The 19,076-nt window shown below is 53.1% G+C and overlaps 3 protein-coding genes across 5 annotated transcripts in view; 1 reads left to right on the plus strand and 2 right to left on the minus strand.

Moving 5' to 3' along the window:
• Window positions 1-1,750: 1,750 nt before the first annotated feature.
• Window positions 1,751-4,981, minus strand: C2H1orf35 (chromosome 2 C1orf35 homolog). Its single transcript, XM_075542157.1, has 7 exons — window positions 4,647-4,981; window positions 4,473-4,518; window positions 4,265-4,347; window positions 3,983-4,055; window positions 3,684-3,769; window positions 2,502-2,633; window positions 1,751-2,326 (listed from the first exon to the last, which is right to left on the minus strand). Exons 1-7 carry the CDS (start codon window positions 4,889-4,891, stop codon window positions 2,182-2,184), a joined length of 810 nt encoding a protein of 269 aa, XP_075398272.1. The 5' UTR covers window positions 4,892-4,981; the 3' UTR covers window positions 1,751-2,181.
• Window positions 4,982-13,450: 8,469 nt separating this feature from the next.
• MRPL55 (mitochondrial ribosomal protein L55) lies at window positions 13,451-18,807 on the minus strand. Of its 2 annotated transcripts, none has more exons than XM_075542162.1 (4): window positions 18,677-18,807; window positions 17,538-17,616; window positions 14,211-14,412; window positions 13,451-13,709 (listed from the first exon to the last, which is right to left on the minus strand). In XM_075542162.1, the coding sequence occupies exons 2-4, from the start codon at window positions 17,561-17,563 to the stop codon at window positions 13,560-13,562; spliced, it is 378 nt and encodes a 125-aa protein (XP_075398277.1). In that variant the 5' UTR covers window positions 17,564-17,616; window positions 18,677-18,807; the 3' UTR covers window positions 13,451-13,559. The 2 variants fall into 2 exon arrangements, with proteins under 2 accessions (XP_075398277.1, XP_075398278.1); XM_075542163.1 differs by lacking the exon at window positions 18,677-18,807 and adding an exon at window positions 18,483-18,554.
• Window positions 18,723-19,076, plus strand: part of GUK1 (guanylate kinase 1) — a 30,525-nt gene continuing 30,171 nt past the window's right edge. Inside the window, exon 1 of one of the 2 annotated variants that reach the window (XM_075542159.1) lies at window positions 18,723-18,952. Coding sequence is in view for 1 of the 2 variants with exons in the window: in XM_075542160.1 (XP_075398275.1) it covers window positions 18,892-18,952 (61 nt within the window). In the remaining variant the exon portion in view is untranslated. The remainder of the gene's footprint in view (window positions 18,953-19,076) is intronic. The other variant, XM_075542160.1, reaches the window with a different exon arrangement.

Raw genomic sequence — 19,076 nt, forward strand, 5'->3', positions numbered from 1 at the left:
CTTTAAAATTCAGCAAGGTGCCTGCTGATGTTGGTGTCCTGCAAATGATGGGAGCAGGGGGCGGGGGGAGTCTGGGGAACAAGCCAGTGTTTGGGCCTCATGGAGAGGAAGAGGAGTCCCCAAGAAGGAAGGTGCCAGGCCTGGGGGCCAAGCCAAGAGATGGCTCTCAAGTAACTTATGGGTGACCTCTTTTTCCCTGTTCTTTCACGTCATCACCCTCTGGATCCCTTTGCTTACCTCGCAACCCCCATGAAGACCATCCCTTCCTCTTCCTCAGCTACTGGCCTGGCTCTGAGGGCCCAGTGGGCCCCAGGTCCTGGCACCCCTGATGCTTCTAATTGCGCTATCAGAGCCTCCTGGGGGGCAAGTGCCTTTCATGGGGGTGGAGATAGGGGAGCTATGGAGCAAGTTAGGCGTGGCCCTAGAGGAAGGGCTGCCCCAGCAGTGGCCTGTGAACCACAAGTCAGAGGTCCTGCCAGCACAGCTAGCATCACCATCTGCAGCTGTACTCCTGAGGCCTCGCGGAAGACTCCTGGTGGGTACATCCTGCTGCCTGGGACTGGTGCTTTACTGACCCAGCCAGGGCAAGGGTTGTTAAGGCTAGGAGGAGTGGAGGTGTGAGGTTCAGGCAAGAGTAACCTCCACAGCTCATTTTACTTGGTCTGGAAAGTGGCCCTATGGGTTTGGGGTGACCACTTGGTTCAGGGCTCCACCCTGGACATTTTCCTGGTCCTTGCCCCAGGCTCTAGCATCCAAAGTACAACTTTGTCCCAGGAGGGGACAACTTCAGGAGGTTCCGTCAGTGCTGCAGACTGTGCCGTCCCTCTAAAGGTGAGAAACCTGCCCGGGGTGGGCATGCAGAGGATAGGTAGGGGCACGCCCAATCATGTCACAGAGCTTGGTGGAACCACTCACTCCCCACCAGAACAGTCTGGCCCATCCCCGTGTGGGCACCGCTGACAATGACACTGAACCGGTGGGCATGGGTCCAAGACCTTGGTTCTAACAGGAACCAACGTTCCTTTATTCCTCTAAAACGGATTTTGGTTCTTATATTTGAAGCAAAAACTAACAAATCAAGCTAGGATGACATTTATCTTTTTGCCAATGCAATTAAGTACATTTTGTAGATCTGCAGGAGAACCTACTGGTGCTGTGCAGCCAGCTGGAAGACTTCCTAGGTGCAGAGCTGACAGATGCCTGGAGTCCCATTGCCCCAACAAGGCTCAGGCTTTCCCCTTCGTGCAGGTGGCCCTTGGTGTCGGGGATGGGTCTGGTTGCCTGAGCTGGTTAGGTCCAGTCTTGGAAGAGTGTGCCCAGTCCTCCCTACCTTGGGGCCAACCTCTGCTTGGCCCTGCTCCTGCAGCTACCTGTGAGGCTACAAGAGGGGAAAGCTTATTGCCCTATGTTGAGCCAACCACACAGTTGCAGGGAGCGCAGAAAGGGGTCTTCCTGCTGCTGCAGCAACGTACTCCTGGCCCACTCTCCCTAAGGCCTGTCGGGCCGCTGCTCACGCCTGTCCTTTCTCACTTGTCTCCATCTTGTTCCCAACAGTATCCTCTGGTGCACCGTGTTTCCCCAATTGTCTGAAAACCTTCCAGCTGAGTGGGCCCAGGGAGGAAGGGACCTGTTGCAGTTTTACAGGTTTGGTGTGGAGACGCCGACTCCATTGACCACTGGTGGAATGACCAGGCTCCACATTCATGGAAAGTACCATGATGCCAGGCGCCCACATTTACTACAATGCATACACCTTTCAAAATAAATTTATTTAAGTAAAAAGCAAATCAAGGTAAAGAAAAATAGTTTTTGCTGTAGCAATTGAGTCCTGGCAGCTGCAGTGGAGGTCAGAGGCATCTGGTCTGCCAGGATGGGCAGGTCTCACTTGGGTTGACCCAGTATAGCCAACTGGTGGGGATAAGACCTGAGCCCCTCAGAACCTGCTGGGCTTGGGACTGTCCTAGCCTGGACAGAGTAACTCACCAGACCTTCTCAGGGCCTTGGCACGACTTTCACATAGCAGGTCTCACCTTGCATTTTCTCGGGCTGAGAGAGTATTCTAAGGTACAGCCTCACCTTAGAAAAGCAGTCTTTTCCTGCTGCAGAGGTGCCCAGTAGCAGTAAGTGGGCTGAGGCGAGACTTGGAATCCTAGGTGGTCGGTCAACATAAGTACGTGTGGCTCAGGCATCAGAGTCTGTGTCGTGTCGCTTCCGGGGCTCTGGGCTCTTCCCACTGCATACACTATGTCCCCACTTCCTCCTCTTGCTGCTGGGGGAAGGATGGTCACTGGCTGAGGAACTGGAGTCATGGCGCCGGTGTCCGTGCCTATGGGAGGATCGGGGGACAGCCAGGTGAGGGGCTCTGCACTGCGCCTGGGCCAGCACACACCCAGGTTTAGGCAGACCATGCAGCCCCAGACGCACATCACTGCCGCCACACTGGGCGTGCAGTCCTGTCCTCCCTGCCTGAGACGCCCAGACACCTGCCAGTAGGGGCCTACCCAGCCTGGGACAAAGGCTCCGAGGAAGCAGCTGGCTCTTTCTTCTGGTGCTTCTCTTTCTTCTTCTCTTTCTTGTGCTTCTTCTTCTTCTTTTTCTTCTTCTCTTTCTTGCTTTTCTTGTGGCTCTCAGAGCTGCAAGGGGGAGCATGAAATCCCTCAGCCCTAACCTTTGCTGCCACAGCTGGGCCTGACCCTATGTGTGTCGTGGGGGGGGGGGGGATGTTGTTAATGGGAGTATGGGAGCTGAGCTTCCCGGGATGGACCTCCACAGAGAAAAGGACACCCTCAATGTCCACAAACATCACCCTCACTGCCACCAAGTCAATGCTGACTCAAAGGGGACCGCCCGCCCCACTTTCCTGTGGGTGTCCAAGACTTTACAGGAGACGACGGTCTGGCCAGCAACTCCATAGTGGGCACCATGGGTTGGGGGGGGCATACCCACTGTCATCGTGTTTTCCCACTAAACGTACCCCTGAACAATTCCAGCATTCCACACACACTCCACCCTCCATGCTGCTTGAGTGCAGGTGTGCTGACCAGCCCAACACTTAACCTGGCACCCATTGGGCACCAGAGTTGAGCTTGGCGTAAAAGGACCTTTCCCAAGCCTACCCTCTCCGCCCATCTCCTATGAGACCTTTCTTCCTCAACTCTGGTCTGGGTGCACCCAGGATCCAGTCTCTAGCCTCAGTTCAGAAGGTTCTGTGCCATGAGCACTACTCCCCTCTGATCTTGGCCCTCATGGTGAGGCGGCCGGCCACCTGACTGCTGGACCTAGAGTGCCATTCCAGGTACACCTGTGACCTGACCACCTCAAGTCTAGGGACATTTCAGTCTAAACAACTCAAAAGAGCTCTCAATGTGACAAGGAAACCAGGGGAAATACAGGAAGAAGCACAAGCTGAGCCCTGAACACAGCAGACCTATCCAGACACACTACCCACTACCCACCACCCTCCCACAGGTGGGCAGCCAGTCTGGCTCAGAACTTCTTTTTGTTTGTTTGGCAGAATGTGGTAGAACTTCTTAAACCAATTCTGTGCTCCAGCTTTCCCTGCTGGGGAGGCCCTGTGTGGTGTGCCTGAAAGTGGCCTTGCCCCAACTTAAAAACTCCTATCTTAGTATGGTGTTAACCCCAGAGTCTCATCAGATGCTCGTGTTTCCTGTGTGTGCCCTTACCACAGCTCTGTCTTCTCTTCTGAGTGTAGTTTCTTTCTGGCCGAGGCTGGGGAGGCACCAGCCCCACTGCTTTCCACTCGGTGGTGCTGCCAAGGAAAGCCAAAGCCACACTGGGTAAGGGTGCTGGAGGGAGCCTGGGCAACCTTAAGATGATTCCATACCATTCCAAGCTCAGGTGCCCAGGTCCAGAGGCTGGGCACATCCTCCAGAGAGAAGGCCTACCTCCCGCCAACACCACAAAGGGACCCCTTCAGCCTTGCCAGAATGGTTCCCAGGATGTTTAGGGAAAGGAACTTTACTGTGAACACGGACAGGCCCAGCTTGGCAGCCTCCTTGTCTTCTCTGGACAGCACCACTCGGCCTGCAGAACCACTGTAGGAACACAGGGAGAATGTGGTTGTGGAAGAAGGGCCAGGCCACTTCCCAGACAGGAGTCCCTGCAGCCCGGTCCCCGCATTTGCATCCATTTGGCCACCTGGTTAGCACCCAAATTCTGGGGCCTGCTGAGCTTGGACGACTTGAGTCATCTGCACTCATCACCCATCTTGGTAGGCCTGTCCCCAGAAGGACCCCCTACGCACCTGGAGCTCCCCAGCCCCACGAGCCGGTCCACACCCTTGTCCACGGGATCAGTCCCTTCTCGCTTACACACCTCGACAAAGTCCTGTGGGGTGAGGCAGGCAAGGCCCTCTGTCCTCTTGCGTGTCGCAACCCCTGGGCCACCTCCCACCCAGCCCCGTGGTTCCCCTGCTAAGCCCCTTCGGCCGGCAGGGCTTCTCCGCCTCTTACCTCCTTGCTCAGGCCGGTGGGCTGTTTCTTCACATTCTTGTAGCCTCTGCAACGGGGCCGGGGCACGCTTCAGGTAGGGCCTCCTCTTCCCCCACCCCACCCCACCCCACCCCCGTGCCTCCCGGCCCTGGGCTGCCTCGGCGCCTCGCCTCGCCCCGCGTGGCCAACACTCACAGGGCCGCCATGAGGGCCTCCTGCTCCGCCTGCCGCACCGCGGCCAGCTCCTCCTCCCGGCTCAGCCCCACGGGGCCCACGCGGTCCTTGGCGTACCAAGTGAGGTCCCGGCCCTTCTGCCACCGGCCCACCGGGGCCATCAGCGAGTTGCCCAGGTAGTTCTCCCGCTGCTTGTCCGTTTTCACGTCCTCCCAGTTGAACTGGTCCTGCCCGCCGCGGACACCGCCGCGGCTGGAGCCGAACATGGTGCCGGTGGGGGCCGCGCTCCGGCCCTGCTCCGCCGCCCGCCCGGCTGCCCAGGCCGCAGGGGCTCTGCCGGCGCTCGTCGGCGCTCCGCCTCCCCGGCCAGCGCGTCCGGCCCCCGCCGTGCGCCGTGACGTCAGCCGGCCGGCCGCGGCCCAGCGTTCCCCGCCGCCGCCGGGCTCCTTGCGGCCGCGCGCCGTGCCACGCCCCCAGGCCCCGCCCCGCCCCACCCCAGGCCCCGCCCCGCGCCGCCCCCAGGCCCCGCCCCGCGCTCGTGCGGCGCTCCTCGGCGCCCTGGCTGCGCTTAGAGGCCTGCTGGTGGCAGCACGGCCACGGCAGCCCAGCGGGGTGGGGTGGTGGGGTGTGTGCAGCCCAGCGGGGTGTGTATGGGTGTGTGGGTGTGTGTGGGGCTGTACCCAACCCACGGAGATTTGACTGGCAGCTAACAGCAAAATCTCATCCCAGATTCTGGTCCCTGAACCATCAAAATGATAGTGACGGAGTGTGTTTTGCATGTCAAAAAGTCATGGTAGGAACGAAAATCACTGTGGGGCATCAACGAACGAAACCAAATTTCTAATCCACTGGGCAACCCATCTCTGAGGAAAAATCATGCTAGCCAAAGGAAATCCTTTGAGCATCTAAATTGTTGGAATGAAAAACAGGCATTGACAAATGTACGACTGCCTTGAAATAAAAGAAGGTGCATCCGGATGTATGAATTGTGGACCGGTTAAACAGTTAAGCTTGAGTGTCCAAGAATGGCACTTACCTAGTAACTCAAATGGTGGTAATAAGCTACTAGGCTACTGAACGAAGAAATAAGGAATATGATCCATTTGTCAAACAGATACTAAAGTTCAAGATTTGTAAAATAATCGGTGTTAAAAGAATTGGCTCCATCCCAGTTTGGTGTATAAAGGAAATAAAACACTGATGCTACGATTCCACTGAGGTTATGGTTTGGTAAATCATAATAGGCTTTACATTCCACTCGCTCACCACCGAGGTGACTCCTACTCACTGCGAGCCTCTAGGACAGAGTAGAACTGATCCTTTAGGAAAGCAGTCAGTCTCACTGTTTCCTCTAGAGGCAGGGACTGGAGTTGAACTGTTGACCTTGTGGTTAGCAGCGCAATGATCAACCCACAGCTCCACCAGAGCTCCTCAGCCTGGCACTGAAGGGGGAAAAGTCACAGGAGAATCAGAGAGGTAGTCAGCACAGTAAGAGTAACCGAACATATCTCAAAAATTAAGAGAAAGATAATTAGTGATAACAGAATAACAGCAAATCTTGTACCTTACCAAGTATTATGATCTCCTTTCAGTGCCCAGTTCTGCTAGCACCTACACCAGTCAGTTTATGTGTAACCAATGTCAATTGGCATAACAAAGCCCACAAAGAAAGGTTCTACATCCTACTTTGGTAAGTAGCACCGGGTGTGTCTGAAAAGCTCCTAGGTAGCCATCTAAAGTACAACCATAATCTCTCCTTGTCCCGAGGAGATAAGGGGGAGAACTTTAAAAAGCCATAACAATAGTCCAGGGGACTCAGTCAAACATCAGTCCCCATGACCCTGAGACTAAAACTAAATGGTGCCCAACTACCACTGTCAACTGCTCTACAAGGGATCACATGAGACGATCCTGGATAGAGCAGGAGAAACACATGGGAACTCGAAATCATACAAACGGGTTGGCCCACTGGTTGGACAGAGACTGGTGGAACCCCAAGACTAGGCCTTCAGGTCTGGAAATGAACTCATCCTAGTGGCTCATTTTCCAGCCAAATTATAGGCAGTTCTGTAAGGGGAACAATAACACTAATGAGGTAAGCACTTGGATTAACAACCACTTGAGATGAAGAGGGAGGGTAGCATTGTTAAGAGTCCAGCAGGGTTTGAACGGAAGGAAGGCGGAATGGATACGGGAAACTCAAGGAGGAAGTGGAATTAGTAACACTACACTAAGAGAAAACCAAGCTCATTGCTGAGTTGATTCTGACTCCTAGAGACAGACCTAGGACAGGGTAGACCTGCCGCTGTGCGTTTCTGGGTCGTTAGCCCTTACTGGAGTGGAAAGCCTCTTATCTATTTCCCCACAGAGCAGCTGGGGACCTTGCGCTTCGCAGCCCACTGTGCTACTGACCTGCTCTACAAACCTTCACCCAATCAACTGCAAAACGTTTCTAAGAAACCTTAAAACAACAACTGGCAGTTCTTTAATGCTCCCCCCCCCCCCCCCCCGCACTATCATGACTTCAATTCTACCTTACAAATCCGGCTAGACCAGAGCATGTACACGGGTACAGAGAGGAGCTGGAAACAGGGAATCCACAACAGATAAACCCCTCACGATCAAAAATGAGAGTAGCGATACCCAGAGGGTAAAGGTAAGGAGGGGGGGTGGGGGAGAAGGGGGAACCAATCACAATGATCGACATATAACTCCTTCCATGGGGGATGGACAACAGAAAAGTAGGTGAAGGAAACATCAGTCAGTGTAAGACATGAAAAATATAATCATTTATAAACGATCAAGGGTTCATGGGAGGGGAGGTGGGAGAGGGAGAAAAAAAATTGAGCTGATACCAAGGCCTCAAGCAGAAAGCAAATGTTTTAAGAATGATGATGGCAACAAATGTGCTTGACACAATGGATGGATGGATGGATTGTGATAAGAGCTGTAGGAGCCCCCAATAAAACAAAACAAAAACTGGTATTTACCACAGTGGATATGTTTTTAATACATTATTGTTATTTTGTTGTTCTGATGAAGCAATAATGGGAGAAATGCGCATCCACTACACAGTTGTTTGGAAATGGTCCTGAAATCTTCCTTTGGCATGGCAGAGTCATCAGTTGCAATGATCAATAATGGCAGCAACAATCATCTAAAACTACTTTTGGATAAAACATTTCCCACATCGTTTAGCAGCCGGTCACCTGTGGGGTTTGATCATTCATTCATTCAGGTAGTGGATCAGGATGTACTGTATGTATTTGCCAAAGGGAGCCCTGATGGCAGAGGCAGGTCAGTGCTTTGAGACGTCCAGCCGCTCTGAGGACACAAGAGGAGGCATCTACTCCCGACAAGAGTGACAGTCTTAGCAACCCCGGGGCAGTTCTCCTCGGGCCCATGGAGCTGATAGGAGCTGGAATTGACTAGAGGACAGTGGCTTTGGGTTATATTTGCCAAATTATGGCTGAATTAAAACTCTGGATTTGCGGCAGATACAAGAGTTTAGAGACACTTAAAAATAGTCTGAGAATCGGGTGGTTATACGGAATTGAGAATGTGGAGTATCATGTATTTTGCTATTATTTATAAGTTGTGTGCTGCACATATTTGATGTCATTAAATGTATACACTATGCACCTATACACACAGACATCTCATGCACATCCACACACACACGTGACTTATCCCTACTTCACATCAGTTGTTAAAACATTTGCAGGTCGAGTCCACCTGTCATTATGCCAATGATGGATTGAATCAAGAGCTTGGCTTTAATCAGCAGTGTGATTGGTGACATCACAGGCACACAAAGAGAAAGGCCAGGCTGGGGAAGAAGGCTCCCACCAGAAGTTACCCCCTGGTCCAAGCTGCCCTTCTGCATCTCCGTGGCTCTCTTCCTAGTTTCCCGATCCCACTTTCACACTCTCATTTGTCCTTTAGTTTTGGTCAACACCTGCCCCCTCCCACACAAAAGTTACACAGTGGCAGTCGGACATATTGAGCACCTGATCTGCACTACTGCCGAGTCATCTTGGACCTTCATTTCTTTACATAGGGTGCAAAACAGGGAGGAAAACGGCGTTTTCTACTTCCGTAAATAATTACAGGCTCCGAAGCTCACAGGGAAGTCCAACCTGTCCTATCGAGGGTCGCTATGAGTCAGCACATATTTGATGGCAATGAGGCTTTGTTTTATGGCCCAGAGGCGGCCAACTCCTCTCTCTAGGCTCTTCTCCCCACACACCCCTCTTCCTGCATGGCCCTGACCACTCTGACATTAAACATTTCACACCACACATCTAAGAGCACAGGTCTATCACTTGTCCGGGGCTCCTGACTCAGGTGGTACCAGCATCACCTGCCAGGGCGAAAGCCTTGGCTCTCCTGTCCTTTTCAGCCCACCTATTGCCACCCCTTCAAGTGTCTGAAGCACATTTGGACTTGGTCATTCTTCTAAGTTTCTGGAATCGACATGTGCCGCTGACTCCCTTAAACTGTTAGTCTCGCATACCCACAGGAGGTGACTATGAGTCGGCAGTGAATTTTTTAAGAGCCTGGTGTAGTAGTTATGCATTGGGCTGCTAATTGCAAAGTAATTCAAAATCAGCCACTCCATGGGAGAAAGATGAGGCTTTCTGCTCCTGCAGATCGTCTCAGAAACCGACAGGGGCTGTTCTACCCTGTCCTAGGAGTCAGAATCCACTTGATGGCAGCGTGTCTGGCTTTTCAGACTTTGCCATGTTAGTGCAGTTACTTTGGGCCCTAGAGGGGAGGGGAGGGTTGGGAAGTGGGTGCTGTCATGCACTGGCTCTGGTCACCGTGAGAGATTGACGGCACTGACATGAGATGGGCCCCCTTCTCTCATGTTATTTCTATTCTTTATATATGCAATTTAAAAAAAATCATGGTGCTGGTGAGAAATCCTCAAAGTACCACGGACTGCTGGAGAACCAATCTGTCTTGGGAGAAGAATGGCCAGTGTTCCTTAGAGGCCAGTATGGCTAGGCTTTGCCTTACATACTTTGCAGCGACTGCAAGGAGACCAGCCCCTGGAGGACATCACGTTTGGTAAAGTGGAGGGGCAGTGAACAAGGGAAGACTCAATGAGATGGACTGACACACTAGCTGCAACAATGGGCTTAAGCCTCGGAATAATGGCGAGGACGGCGCAAGACCGAGCAGTTTTCATTTGGTTGTGCAGAGGGTCAGATGCCACATCAGCATGTGTGTAAACTATGTCTTACAGGCAATAAGAAGATTATGTAAAACTGTAGGTGCCCAGCTGATTGTAATAAGCCATTTTCACACTCAAAGTACAGGTCTGTTCCACACGTGACCCTTAGCTCTTCTCATTCATTCAACGGCTATTGAGCACAAAGCAGGCACTATGGCAGGTGTTGGTGCGATCGTGAGCTTGCACTCAGGTGTGGGAGGCATGCCACATGTGTGAATTCTGTCACCTAGTCACGACTGGCCTGCTAAGTGAGACCAAGCAGAAACTGGAAAGGGGGGAGGAGGATGGCAGGCAGAGGACAGGGTGCTGCCCTCAGAGGCAACAGTGAGGAAGGATGCTAGGTGTGTGATGCAGGGCCCCAGGCTTTACCAGAGATAGAACAGGCGTACCGGTGACCCATGGAAAAAGCATCATGCCAACCAGTGGAGAGGTCTGGGGGGCTGGCCCCAGTACCAAATACTAAGTGGATGCCTTCCCCTCCCCCCAGAAGAATTTATTTCAAAGGACGGCGTTGAATCTGCAGCTCCGGAAGAGGGACATATCTGATCAGAACCCACAGGAGCAGATGAAGGGGGAGCAGGAGAGAGTGGAGCACATACTGGCTCACCATGCCCTGAGGACGATGACCCCAATTAGAGCAGCCAGTCCACAGAGAGGACCACATGGCCAGCTCCACTATGAGACATGACGTCCCTCACTGACCCATGGCCCTGCAGGGGACAGCAACAGAGGCAGTGTGGGAATTGCGCCCGACCTGATCCCGCCACACCGAGGCAAAGCACTGGGGGGTGCAGCGGAACAGCAAGGGAATGGGTCCCCAGGGAATGCTGAAGGTGGACTTTGGGGCCAGGGCGTGGTGCCCCAGCAGACTGGACTGGAAAACACTCATAAAGGCCAACAAACGATCCTTGAACTAACTACAAGCTTTTCTTTCTTGTTGTGCTTTGTATTTTTGTCAGTGGTATGTTATTGTTTTGTTGCATAGCGTTGCTTGGTTTTGCTCTGTCTTGTTTTTGTGCATGTTATTATCTCCACAGGTCTGTCTAAATAAGATAGGCTGGATGAACAAGCTGGAGGGAAAACAACGGGACTTGACAGTTCCGGTGGGGAAATGGGATAGGGGGAGGTGGGGGATAAAGATGTGGTGTTAACAAACCTAGGGACAAGGGAACAACAAGTGATCCAAATTGGGGGTGAGGGGGGAGTGGCAGGCCTGGTAGGGCATGATCAAGGGTAATGTAACGAAGAGGTATTGCTGAAACCCAGGTGCGGACGGAGCATGATAGTGGGACAGGAGGAAAGTCAAGGGAAATAGAGGAAAGAGCTGGGAGGCAAAGGGCATTTATAGAGGTCTAGACAAAGATATGTACATATGCAAATATATATGCGGATGGGGAAATAGATCTATGTGCCTATATTTATAGGTTTAGTATTAAGGTGGCGGAAGGACATTGGGCCTCCACTCAAGTACTCCCTCAATGCAAGAATACTTTCTTCTATTAAAATGGCATTGTATGATGCTCACCCTCCCGACACAACCACTGAAGACAAAGCGGGTGAATAAGCAAATGTGATGAAGAAAGCTGATGATACCTGGCTATCAAAAAGGATAGCGTCTGGGGTCTTAAAGGTTTGAAGGTAAACAAGTGGCCATCTAGCTCAGAAGCAACAAAGCCCACATGGAAGAAGCACACCACCCTGTGAGATCACGAGGTGTCGAAGGGAGCAGGTATAAGGTATCATCAGAACAAAAAAATCTTACCATAGTGAATGAAGGGGGAAGTGCAGAGTGGAGACCCAAAGCCCATGTGTTGGCCACTGGAGAACCTCTTGCAGAGGGGTCCAGGGGAGGAGATGAGTCAGTCAGGGTGCAATGTAGCACCAATGAAGAATATAGCTTTCCTCTAGTTCCTAAATGCTCCCCCCACCCCCACCCATCCCACACACACTATCATGATCCGAATTCTACCTTTCAAGTCTGGCTAGAGCAGAGGATGTACACTGGTGCAGATAGCAACTGGAGGCACAGGGAATCCAGGGCGGATGATCCCTTCAGGACCAGGTGATACTGGGAGGGTAGAGGGAGAGTGGGTTGGAAAGGGGGAACTGATTACAAGGATGTACATGTGACCTCCTCTCTAGGGGACAGACAACAGAAAAGGGGGTGAAGGAAGACGATGGACAGGACAAGATACGAAAAAATAATAATAAATTATCAAGGGCTCATGAAGGAGGGGGGAGAGGGGAGGGAGGGGGAAAAAAGAGGACCTGATGCCAAGGGTTTAAGTGGAGAGCAAATGTTTTGAGAATGATGAGGGCAATGAATGTACAGATGTGCTTTACACAATTGATGTATGTATGGATTGTACTAAGAGTTGTATGAGCCCCTAATAAAACATTTAAAAAAAAAAAGGCATCATGCCTTGTGTGTGCGTGCAGAAGACGGCCAAAGCAAGGAGTCTGGGGAGGAGACGACCGCATCAGCCCCGTGATGGCGCCACAGACCAGACAGCAGGAGTGGGTTGGATAAGGACAGATTAGGAAGGCAGAGCTGCAGTGTGTGACAACGGCTAACGGACAAGATAAGGGTGTGCCCAAGAGTCCAGGTGTGCCAAAGGTCAGGGATAGGCTAAAAGCCAAAGGTGGCTGCGAGGATGAGCTGCCATCTACGAGAAGGGACCAAGCAGGAACCCAGTGCTCCCAGGCACCCTGTCCCTCCGGCAGAGGTGCAGAGCAGGGAACGAGCAGTCTGGGGTGTGGGGTGGGAGCCTGCGTCAGCAGCCCTTAGACTGGGTAAGATAACCAGTGTTCCAGTGTGGAGATAGACAGTGCGCAGTTGAACAAGGTGGAGGTGGCGTGTGCCGATGGCAGGGCAGTTTCCGTGGGACTGACCTGCCTCTGGGGAAAGCAGGCTAGCAAGCAAGACACGCATGGAGACAATGCTGAGGCACATGGCTGCAGAGGTAAGTGAAGGGGTTGTTGGGGAGCACAGCATGGTTGAGAGGGGGACTCACTGGGGTGCTGTCCCCCATGGGCAGGAGGGGAAGGATGGGCAGAAGCTGGTTACGGAACAAAAACTGCCAGCACCACAGGTGTGTCTTCTCATGAAGATGGTGGAAAGCAGGAGGGTTAGGAAGAAGCAGGGCAGACAGCAGCAAGCCAGCCGGTGGGGCGCGGGCTGCATCCTGGTGGGTGCACGGCTGCATTCAGGCACAGTGGGCCACAGGGAAGCCGCTGACAGACAGGAATCAGCATGTCTCAGCCATCCCAGGCCTCTGCCGGGCCCTGGACACTACCAGCCCCCAGGCCTGGGGGGCGGAGGGGGTGCCTGCAGTCGGAGCTCCCTGGGCTCTTCGAGGAAGTGAGGGTGCTGGAGCAGAAAGGAGGCAGGGCAGAGCCTGTCACCAGTCCTGCCAGTTCTCACCACAAAAGGTTGCAGGCAGGTCTATGAGGGAGAGGGAGTTCACACAATCCGGGACCCCCAGGCCACTGGGCAGCCTTGCACAGTGCTCGGCAGGGAGGGGGCACTCAGCCTGCGTGTACGGCAGGGAGAAGAGGACGAGAAGGGAGGGCCAGACACCAGAGCGAGAATGCAGTAGGATTTCTAATTTATACTTTTAAAACAGCCAGAGCAGGGAGAAGACACTCGCCCCAAGGTCTTTACAGCTTCCTTCCTAGGGTGGCCCGAGGCGCAGTCACTTTTTGGTCCAAAACTGTTTGTACCGCTCCACGTCAAAGTCGTCCTTGAATTCGGGCTCTTCTTTCTTTTGTTGGAACTTGGCCTCCCGTTTCCGGAAGCGGGCCTTTCGCTCTTCAGGAGACAGCTGGTCAATGTCTATAGGCATCTGTGGGTGAAGTTAGGGAGATGCACACCCTGAATCAACTCAAGAGAAGGGGCTGGGCCAAAGAAAAGGCCAACATCCAGCTCATCTGAAGGGACCTGACCAGCGTTTTACTGAAACGACATTAGCCCAAGTCTTTGTGCTACCTCATTGTTATCCTCCTGTGTAACAGTTTAATGTCATATTCTGCTGGGATGATTTTGTTTTTAAAGAGGTCCCCCCCACATCCCTGGTCGTTTCCCCAGGATCTGAGCTTTCTTACACAGACCACTGATCCACCCCGTCTGAACATGATGCCCTGAGCTGAGCTCTGTCTCCCTCGGCTTCGCCCCGTCCAGTAGCCACCCTTCCCCAGTGACCTGCTCCATGGTCTGAAGTTATGTGTTTGTTCCAGGCCACCTGGTGCAGAGACCTGGGAAGGATGGGTCCTCTGCAGCAGCCTTCTTCAGAGAGCACCTTGCTGAAGCCCAGGGACCGCCTCCTGCCTCCACCCCTGGCCCTTACCACCAGCAAGCGCCGAGGCTCCCTGTAGCGGATGTGGATGGTGGAGCCGTCCTGCTTGACCAGGAGCACAGGGTAGACGCGCGCGTAGGCCTGCCTGCGGAGCCGGGTGAATGAGGCCCTGTTGCAGTCGGCTCGTGCCAGGGAAGTGTGCAGGTGGCAGGAGGAGGGGCCAGCTCTCTGAACTAGACTCTGCCGAAGCAGGCTGCAGGAATACACACAAACACTGGGTCAGTAAGTCCAACATGGCCCCACGTCTGTCAGCCTCTCCGGGTCACGGGAAGAACTATAGACATGCATGGGGGAAAGGTTAGGGGGACCCTGCACATGTGGAATGTGTTCCCAAAGTGGAGGAAGAAGCCCAAGTGCTGACTGCACAGGGAAGGAACAACACAAGGCAGCGATGCTGAGTATGAAAACAGCCTGCTACAGGCCGTCTCACAGCCACCCTACAGAACAAGGTAGAACTGCCCCCATAGAATCGTTCTCAACCTGTGGGTCACGACCCCCTTGGGAGGTTGAATGACTCTTTTGCAGGGGTTGCCCGATTTGTAACAGTAGCAAAATTAAAGTTATGAAGCAGCAATGAAAATAATTTTGTTTGGGAGTCACACCTGAGGCACTGTATTAAAGGGCAGCGTCACTAGGAAGGTTGAGAACCACTGCCCTATAGGTTCTGAAACAGTAACGCTTTATCGGAAAGTTACATCTTTCTACCCAAAAGCAGCTGGTGTGTTCCAACTGCTGACTTTGCGGTTAGCAGCATAACACATAACCACTCTGCCACCAGGGCTCCTTTGTCATCAGTGCTCCTGTGGGGTCACTATGAGTTGGCATCAACTCGAGGGCAGGGAGTGTGAGAAAGGCCAGATTTCTGAGAAGACAGAAAAACAGGCTCGCGGTGGCAATGATTGCAAAACTCTTATGAATACAACTGAACTACTTAAATGCATGATATGTGCATTATATGCCAGTGAAAATGTTAAGAATAAAAATAATTTTTTAATCGTTTTATTGGGGGCTCGTACAATTCTTATCACAATACATACATACATTGTGTCAAGCACATTTGTTGCCATCATCATTCTCAAACCATTTGCTTTCTACTTGAGCCCTTAATATCAGCTCCTCCAATAAAAATAATTTTTAAAAGAAAGAAAAACAGGCTCGCTCATGGCCCCAGGGATGGGGCAGAGCATGGACAGGGCCTCCTCTCACTCACCCTGTTCCAGCATGGCACCATGCACACAACGACACGACACTAACAGGCCTTGGACACCCAGATTTGGGTGAGGATGTTCTGGGGGGTGGGTTGGCGGGTACTGAAAACAGCAGGCTGTAGTGACAGCCACCCTGTCCCATTACCAGGGAGGCTGTTGTGGGGAGAGTGCATGAGGCTCTCCAGACAACCCAGACAAAAGAGATGCTGGGAGGCCAGTTCACCTGTTGGAGAGGCTTGGGTGGCCGGCCCAAACCCCTGGGGACAACAGACAGACTGGGGCACTGGTTTCCAGGGGAAAGAAAATGTGTGGACCCTTAGCTTCTGAACACAGCTAGCACTCAGCCCTCAGTGTGCACACATCAAAATCAGACTGAAGCAACAGGAGAGTGACAGGCACCTGTGCCAGCTATCTTAGCCTTCTGGTTTCAGAAATTCCTCTGGCTCTGAGATTCCAATCTTTACCCTGACTTGAATCTAGGCCAGACCATCCCAGTTTACCCCTACCCCCCAGGCTTGAGGAACAAGATGTCTTAAGTACCACCAGGCTTTTCTTGGACCTGCTGCCTATCTCAGACATGGCCTCACGGACTTTGGTGGTGGTCACCCTTGACGACTACGAACCATAAATCACCACATCCTGCTCATTTCTTTCCTCAGCTCTCAAGTTCCCTTCCTCCACCCCTACATCTTGAGCACCTGGCTCAGTTCATCATAGCAGCCTCCCACTGGGTCCCTCGGCTGCCACTCAAGCCTCCACACACTCAGAATAATTGCTCCAAAGATCCATCTGTTTAAATCAGGTCCTCTGTTCCCACTGCTCTCAGGATAAAACACTAAACTCTGAGCTGCCCACATGGCTTTCAGTATCTCTGCATTCTCACGTCACTCCCACCCTCCTACGCATAGCCAGCCGAGAGCCCTGCAATTCCAACACAGCCCTTACACTGCCCTCTGCTGGGTCTCCACCCTCCTGTGGTCCCATCACTCCTGAACTGCCCACAGCAGCATTGTTCCAGATGGCTCTGCAGTGTGCTCATCTCCCCCACTGAACTGGGATGTGAGGTCCTGGGAACAACCATTGCATCCTACTCAGTGGTAATATGGGGCTCAGTAAATGCTGGCTAAATGAATCCAGGCCCTGCCTTCAAACATATACAAGCTGTACATCATGAGAAACGTAAGCACATTGTCATCAAGTTGATTCCAACTCAGAGTGACCCTACAAGACATGAGTAGAATGTCCCTTTGGGTTTCTGAGGCTGTAAATCTTCACAGAAGTTGACAGCCTTATCTCCCTCCCTTGGAGCAGCTGGTGGGCTTAAATGGCTGACCATGTGATTAACAGCTCAACACTAGCAACTCTACACTGCCAGGGAGCCTTTATGAAAAGCATGGAAGCAGGGGAAAAACCAAACAGAACATGGGCTCTAGGGCTAGAAGGCTCTCCGTGCGTGCACAGAGCTCGGGGGCCCAGACAAGAGCAGCTCCAGAGAACATGGGCCAGTGGCTTGGAAAGGCTTACTTCAAGAGGGGCTTTAATCACTTCTTGGCCTTTTGGCTAAGATCAAGTTTAAGAGGGGCTCTAGTTGATCCCTGAAGACAGATGGTGGATGTTTTTAACCATTAGTCAGTTGAAACCTTTTCCTGGACAAGAGTCCTCCAGGGAACAAAGAAGCCCAAGGGCCCCTTTCTATCGCTACACCAAACCACAGCTTCAGATATTGCAGGCGCCTCTCCAGGTCCGAGGGTAATATAAAACTAATGACCCAGTTTTTCACTCTGGTAACACTGTGACCTTATACCTGCATTTCTCCTTCTGGGGAGGCCAGGGGTTGTGGGGGAAATAGAAGATGGAGGGACAGCAGGAGGCCCATGGCACCATCTCACTCAGTAGCCGGCTTTGAATAGCAAAGTGATGACCACCACCGTCACCAGTTTGGTACTGGGTACTGTCAAGGAATTTCTATTTCTCCTTCATTGTATTTTCCAGATAAAACCACAATGGCTCGGGAGGTTTCCCATGGCAGCACAGCATAAAGTTGTTAAGTCAGCATTCACACGAGTGACCTTTGATAGTCATCCCAAGAAACCTGGATGTCCATGCTTACCCAGACAGGCTGCCCACAACTGCCATTCCTCCTCAGAGTTCCCTGGCACGTACAGGCAGCCCTGGCCCTGGTGTGTGACCTGTCAGGCAAAGGAACAGGAGAGCAAAAAAGAAAAAAGGTAACATGTAACTGATCTTTCCTTCATCTCAGCCAGTAATTAAGCCAGGGGCCCCAAGCTATATGACAGGACCATTTTCCAATCTCCCAATTATTTGCAAGGAGCTCTGCCTCAAGTAATCATTCAAATCACTGAAATGAAACAAAACGACTGCTAAGTATTGCAGTGGGTTCAAACATGAGTGGATAATTCATTGAGCGGATGGCCCGGGCCTGGGCGGCGCTTCGTTCTGTTGTGGCGTTGTGAGTCAGATCTGACTTGCCGGCACCTTAGCGGCAGGCACAGGGCCTGCCCACCTCTCTACTCGCAGACTTGGACTCCGGATGGGGCAGTGCCAGCGGATTTTGGTGGGTCAGCGAGCGAGTTACGGAGTCCGGAGAATGGAAATGCAATGGAAGCTGCAGAGTGCACTTTGTTTTCCAAGGTTATTTAACGATCCCAACAACCCGGTGAGCCACGGAGTAACAGGCCTAGTTGCGGAACGGGGCCTGACATTCAGGGTTACTTTTCAGTATGCCCTGGACGCCCACTTTCTGTGCTGGGGTCTCCACCGGGAAAGGCCAGACGCTCCAAACCCTCAATATGTGTAACCTCAAATATTCAGACTCTGGGAAAGAGCGATTTCCTGGTTGAGACGCGCACGTTTTCTTTGGCATTCTCTATTTTGGCGGTGAGTTTCGTTTCGTGGATCTCTAACGAATGAAAGGGCTGCAAACTCGGTGGGGAATAGGAGGGGGAAAGACCTTGTTGAGCCTAAAATGAACATTCTGTTCAGTAATTTTCTTATAAGTTGAGCCCCATCCCTTTCCCACTTCTGCCTCCCCTACCAAACGGAGAACCCGGACACAGGACAGGAGACGCCCGGCGACCAGCGCGCTCCAGGGCAGGCACCACGAGGGCTCGCCGGCCCCGCCCCTCTCCAGGCGGAAGCTTCCGCGGAAGCCCTTCCCCCTTCCGGGCTGTTTCCCCACCAGCACGCCGGGATGGGAAGGACCGATGGTCGAGCCTTCTTAGCACGCACCTAATGCCACCCCTGTCAGACAGGGGCAGACAGACAGCCTCACGGGGTCACCGACCAGTCCGGGCGCAGGCTCCTCCGGCTGCAAGGCCCGACGTCCGCCGCGGCGCAGCGAGTCTACGTCACGGCACCTGCGCCCGACGCAGCGCTGACGTCACGAGGGGCGGGGCGGCCCGCGGCGGGACTGACGTGCAAGTCCGGAGCTAGCGAGGTCCCACATGCTGCGGCGCCCGCTGGCGGGGCTGGCGGCGGCCGTCCTGGGCCGGTCCCCGCCGGACGGTGAGTAGCGGGGGGTCCGCGGCCGTGGGGCAGCGGGCGGGGGACGTGGTCCGGAGGCCCTCCGCGGCTCGGAGCGGCCGGGGCGGACACTGCAGGCCCGCGCGCAGGGGGCTCTTGATTTCGC

The sequence above is a fragment of the Tenrec ecaudatus genome, chromosome 2 (assembly GCF_050624435.1).
Source record: "Tenrec ecaudatus isolate mTenEca1 chromosome 2, mTenEca1.hap1, whole genome shotgun sequence".
Taxonomy (NCBI): domain Eukaryota; kingdom Metazoa; phylum Chordata; class Mammalia; order Afrosoricida; family Tenrecidae; genus Tenrec; species Tenrec ecaudatus.

Bases quoted from the DNA above. Each gene is read 5' to 3' on its own strand.
- C2H1orf35 (XM_075542157.1), bottom strand. From the start codon at position 4,891: ATGTTCGGCTCCAGCCGCGGCGGTGTCCGCGGCGGGCAGGACCAGTTC. The intron at 4,519-4,646 runs GTGAGTGTTGGC...GCCCCGTTGCAG, and splicing joins GAGGCCCTCATGGCGGCCCT to AGGCTACAAGAATGTGAAGA. The intron at 4,348-4,472 runs GTAAGAGGCGGA...CTCACCCCACAG, and splicing joins CCACCGGCCTGAGCAAGGAG to GACTTTGTCGAGGTGTGTAA.
- MRPL55 (XM_075542162.1), bottom strand. From the start codon at position 17,563: ATGGCAGTTGTGGGCAGCCTGTCTGG. The intron at 14,413-17,537 runs GTAAGCATGGAC...GTATTCCTGCAG, and splicing joins GTTGTGGGCAGCCTGTCTGG to CCTGCTTCGGCAGAGTCTAG. The intron at 13,710-14,210 runs GTAAGGGCCAGG...CTTCACCCACAG, and splicing joins AGCCTCGGCGCTTGCTGGTG to ATGCCTATAGACATTGACCA.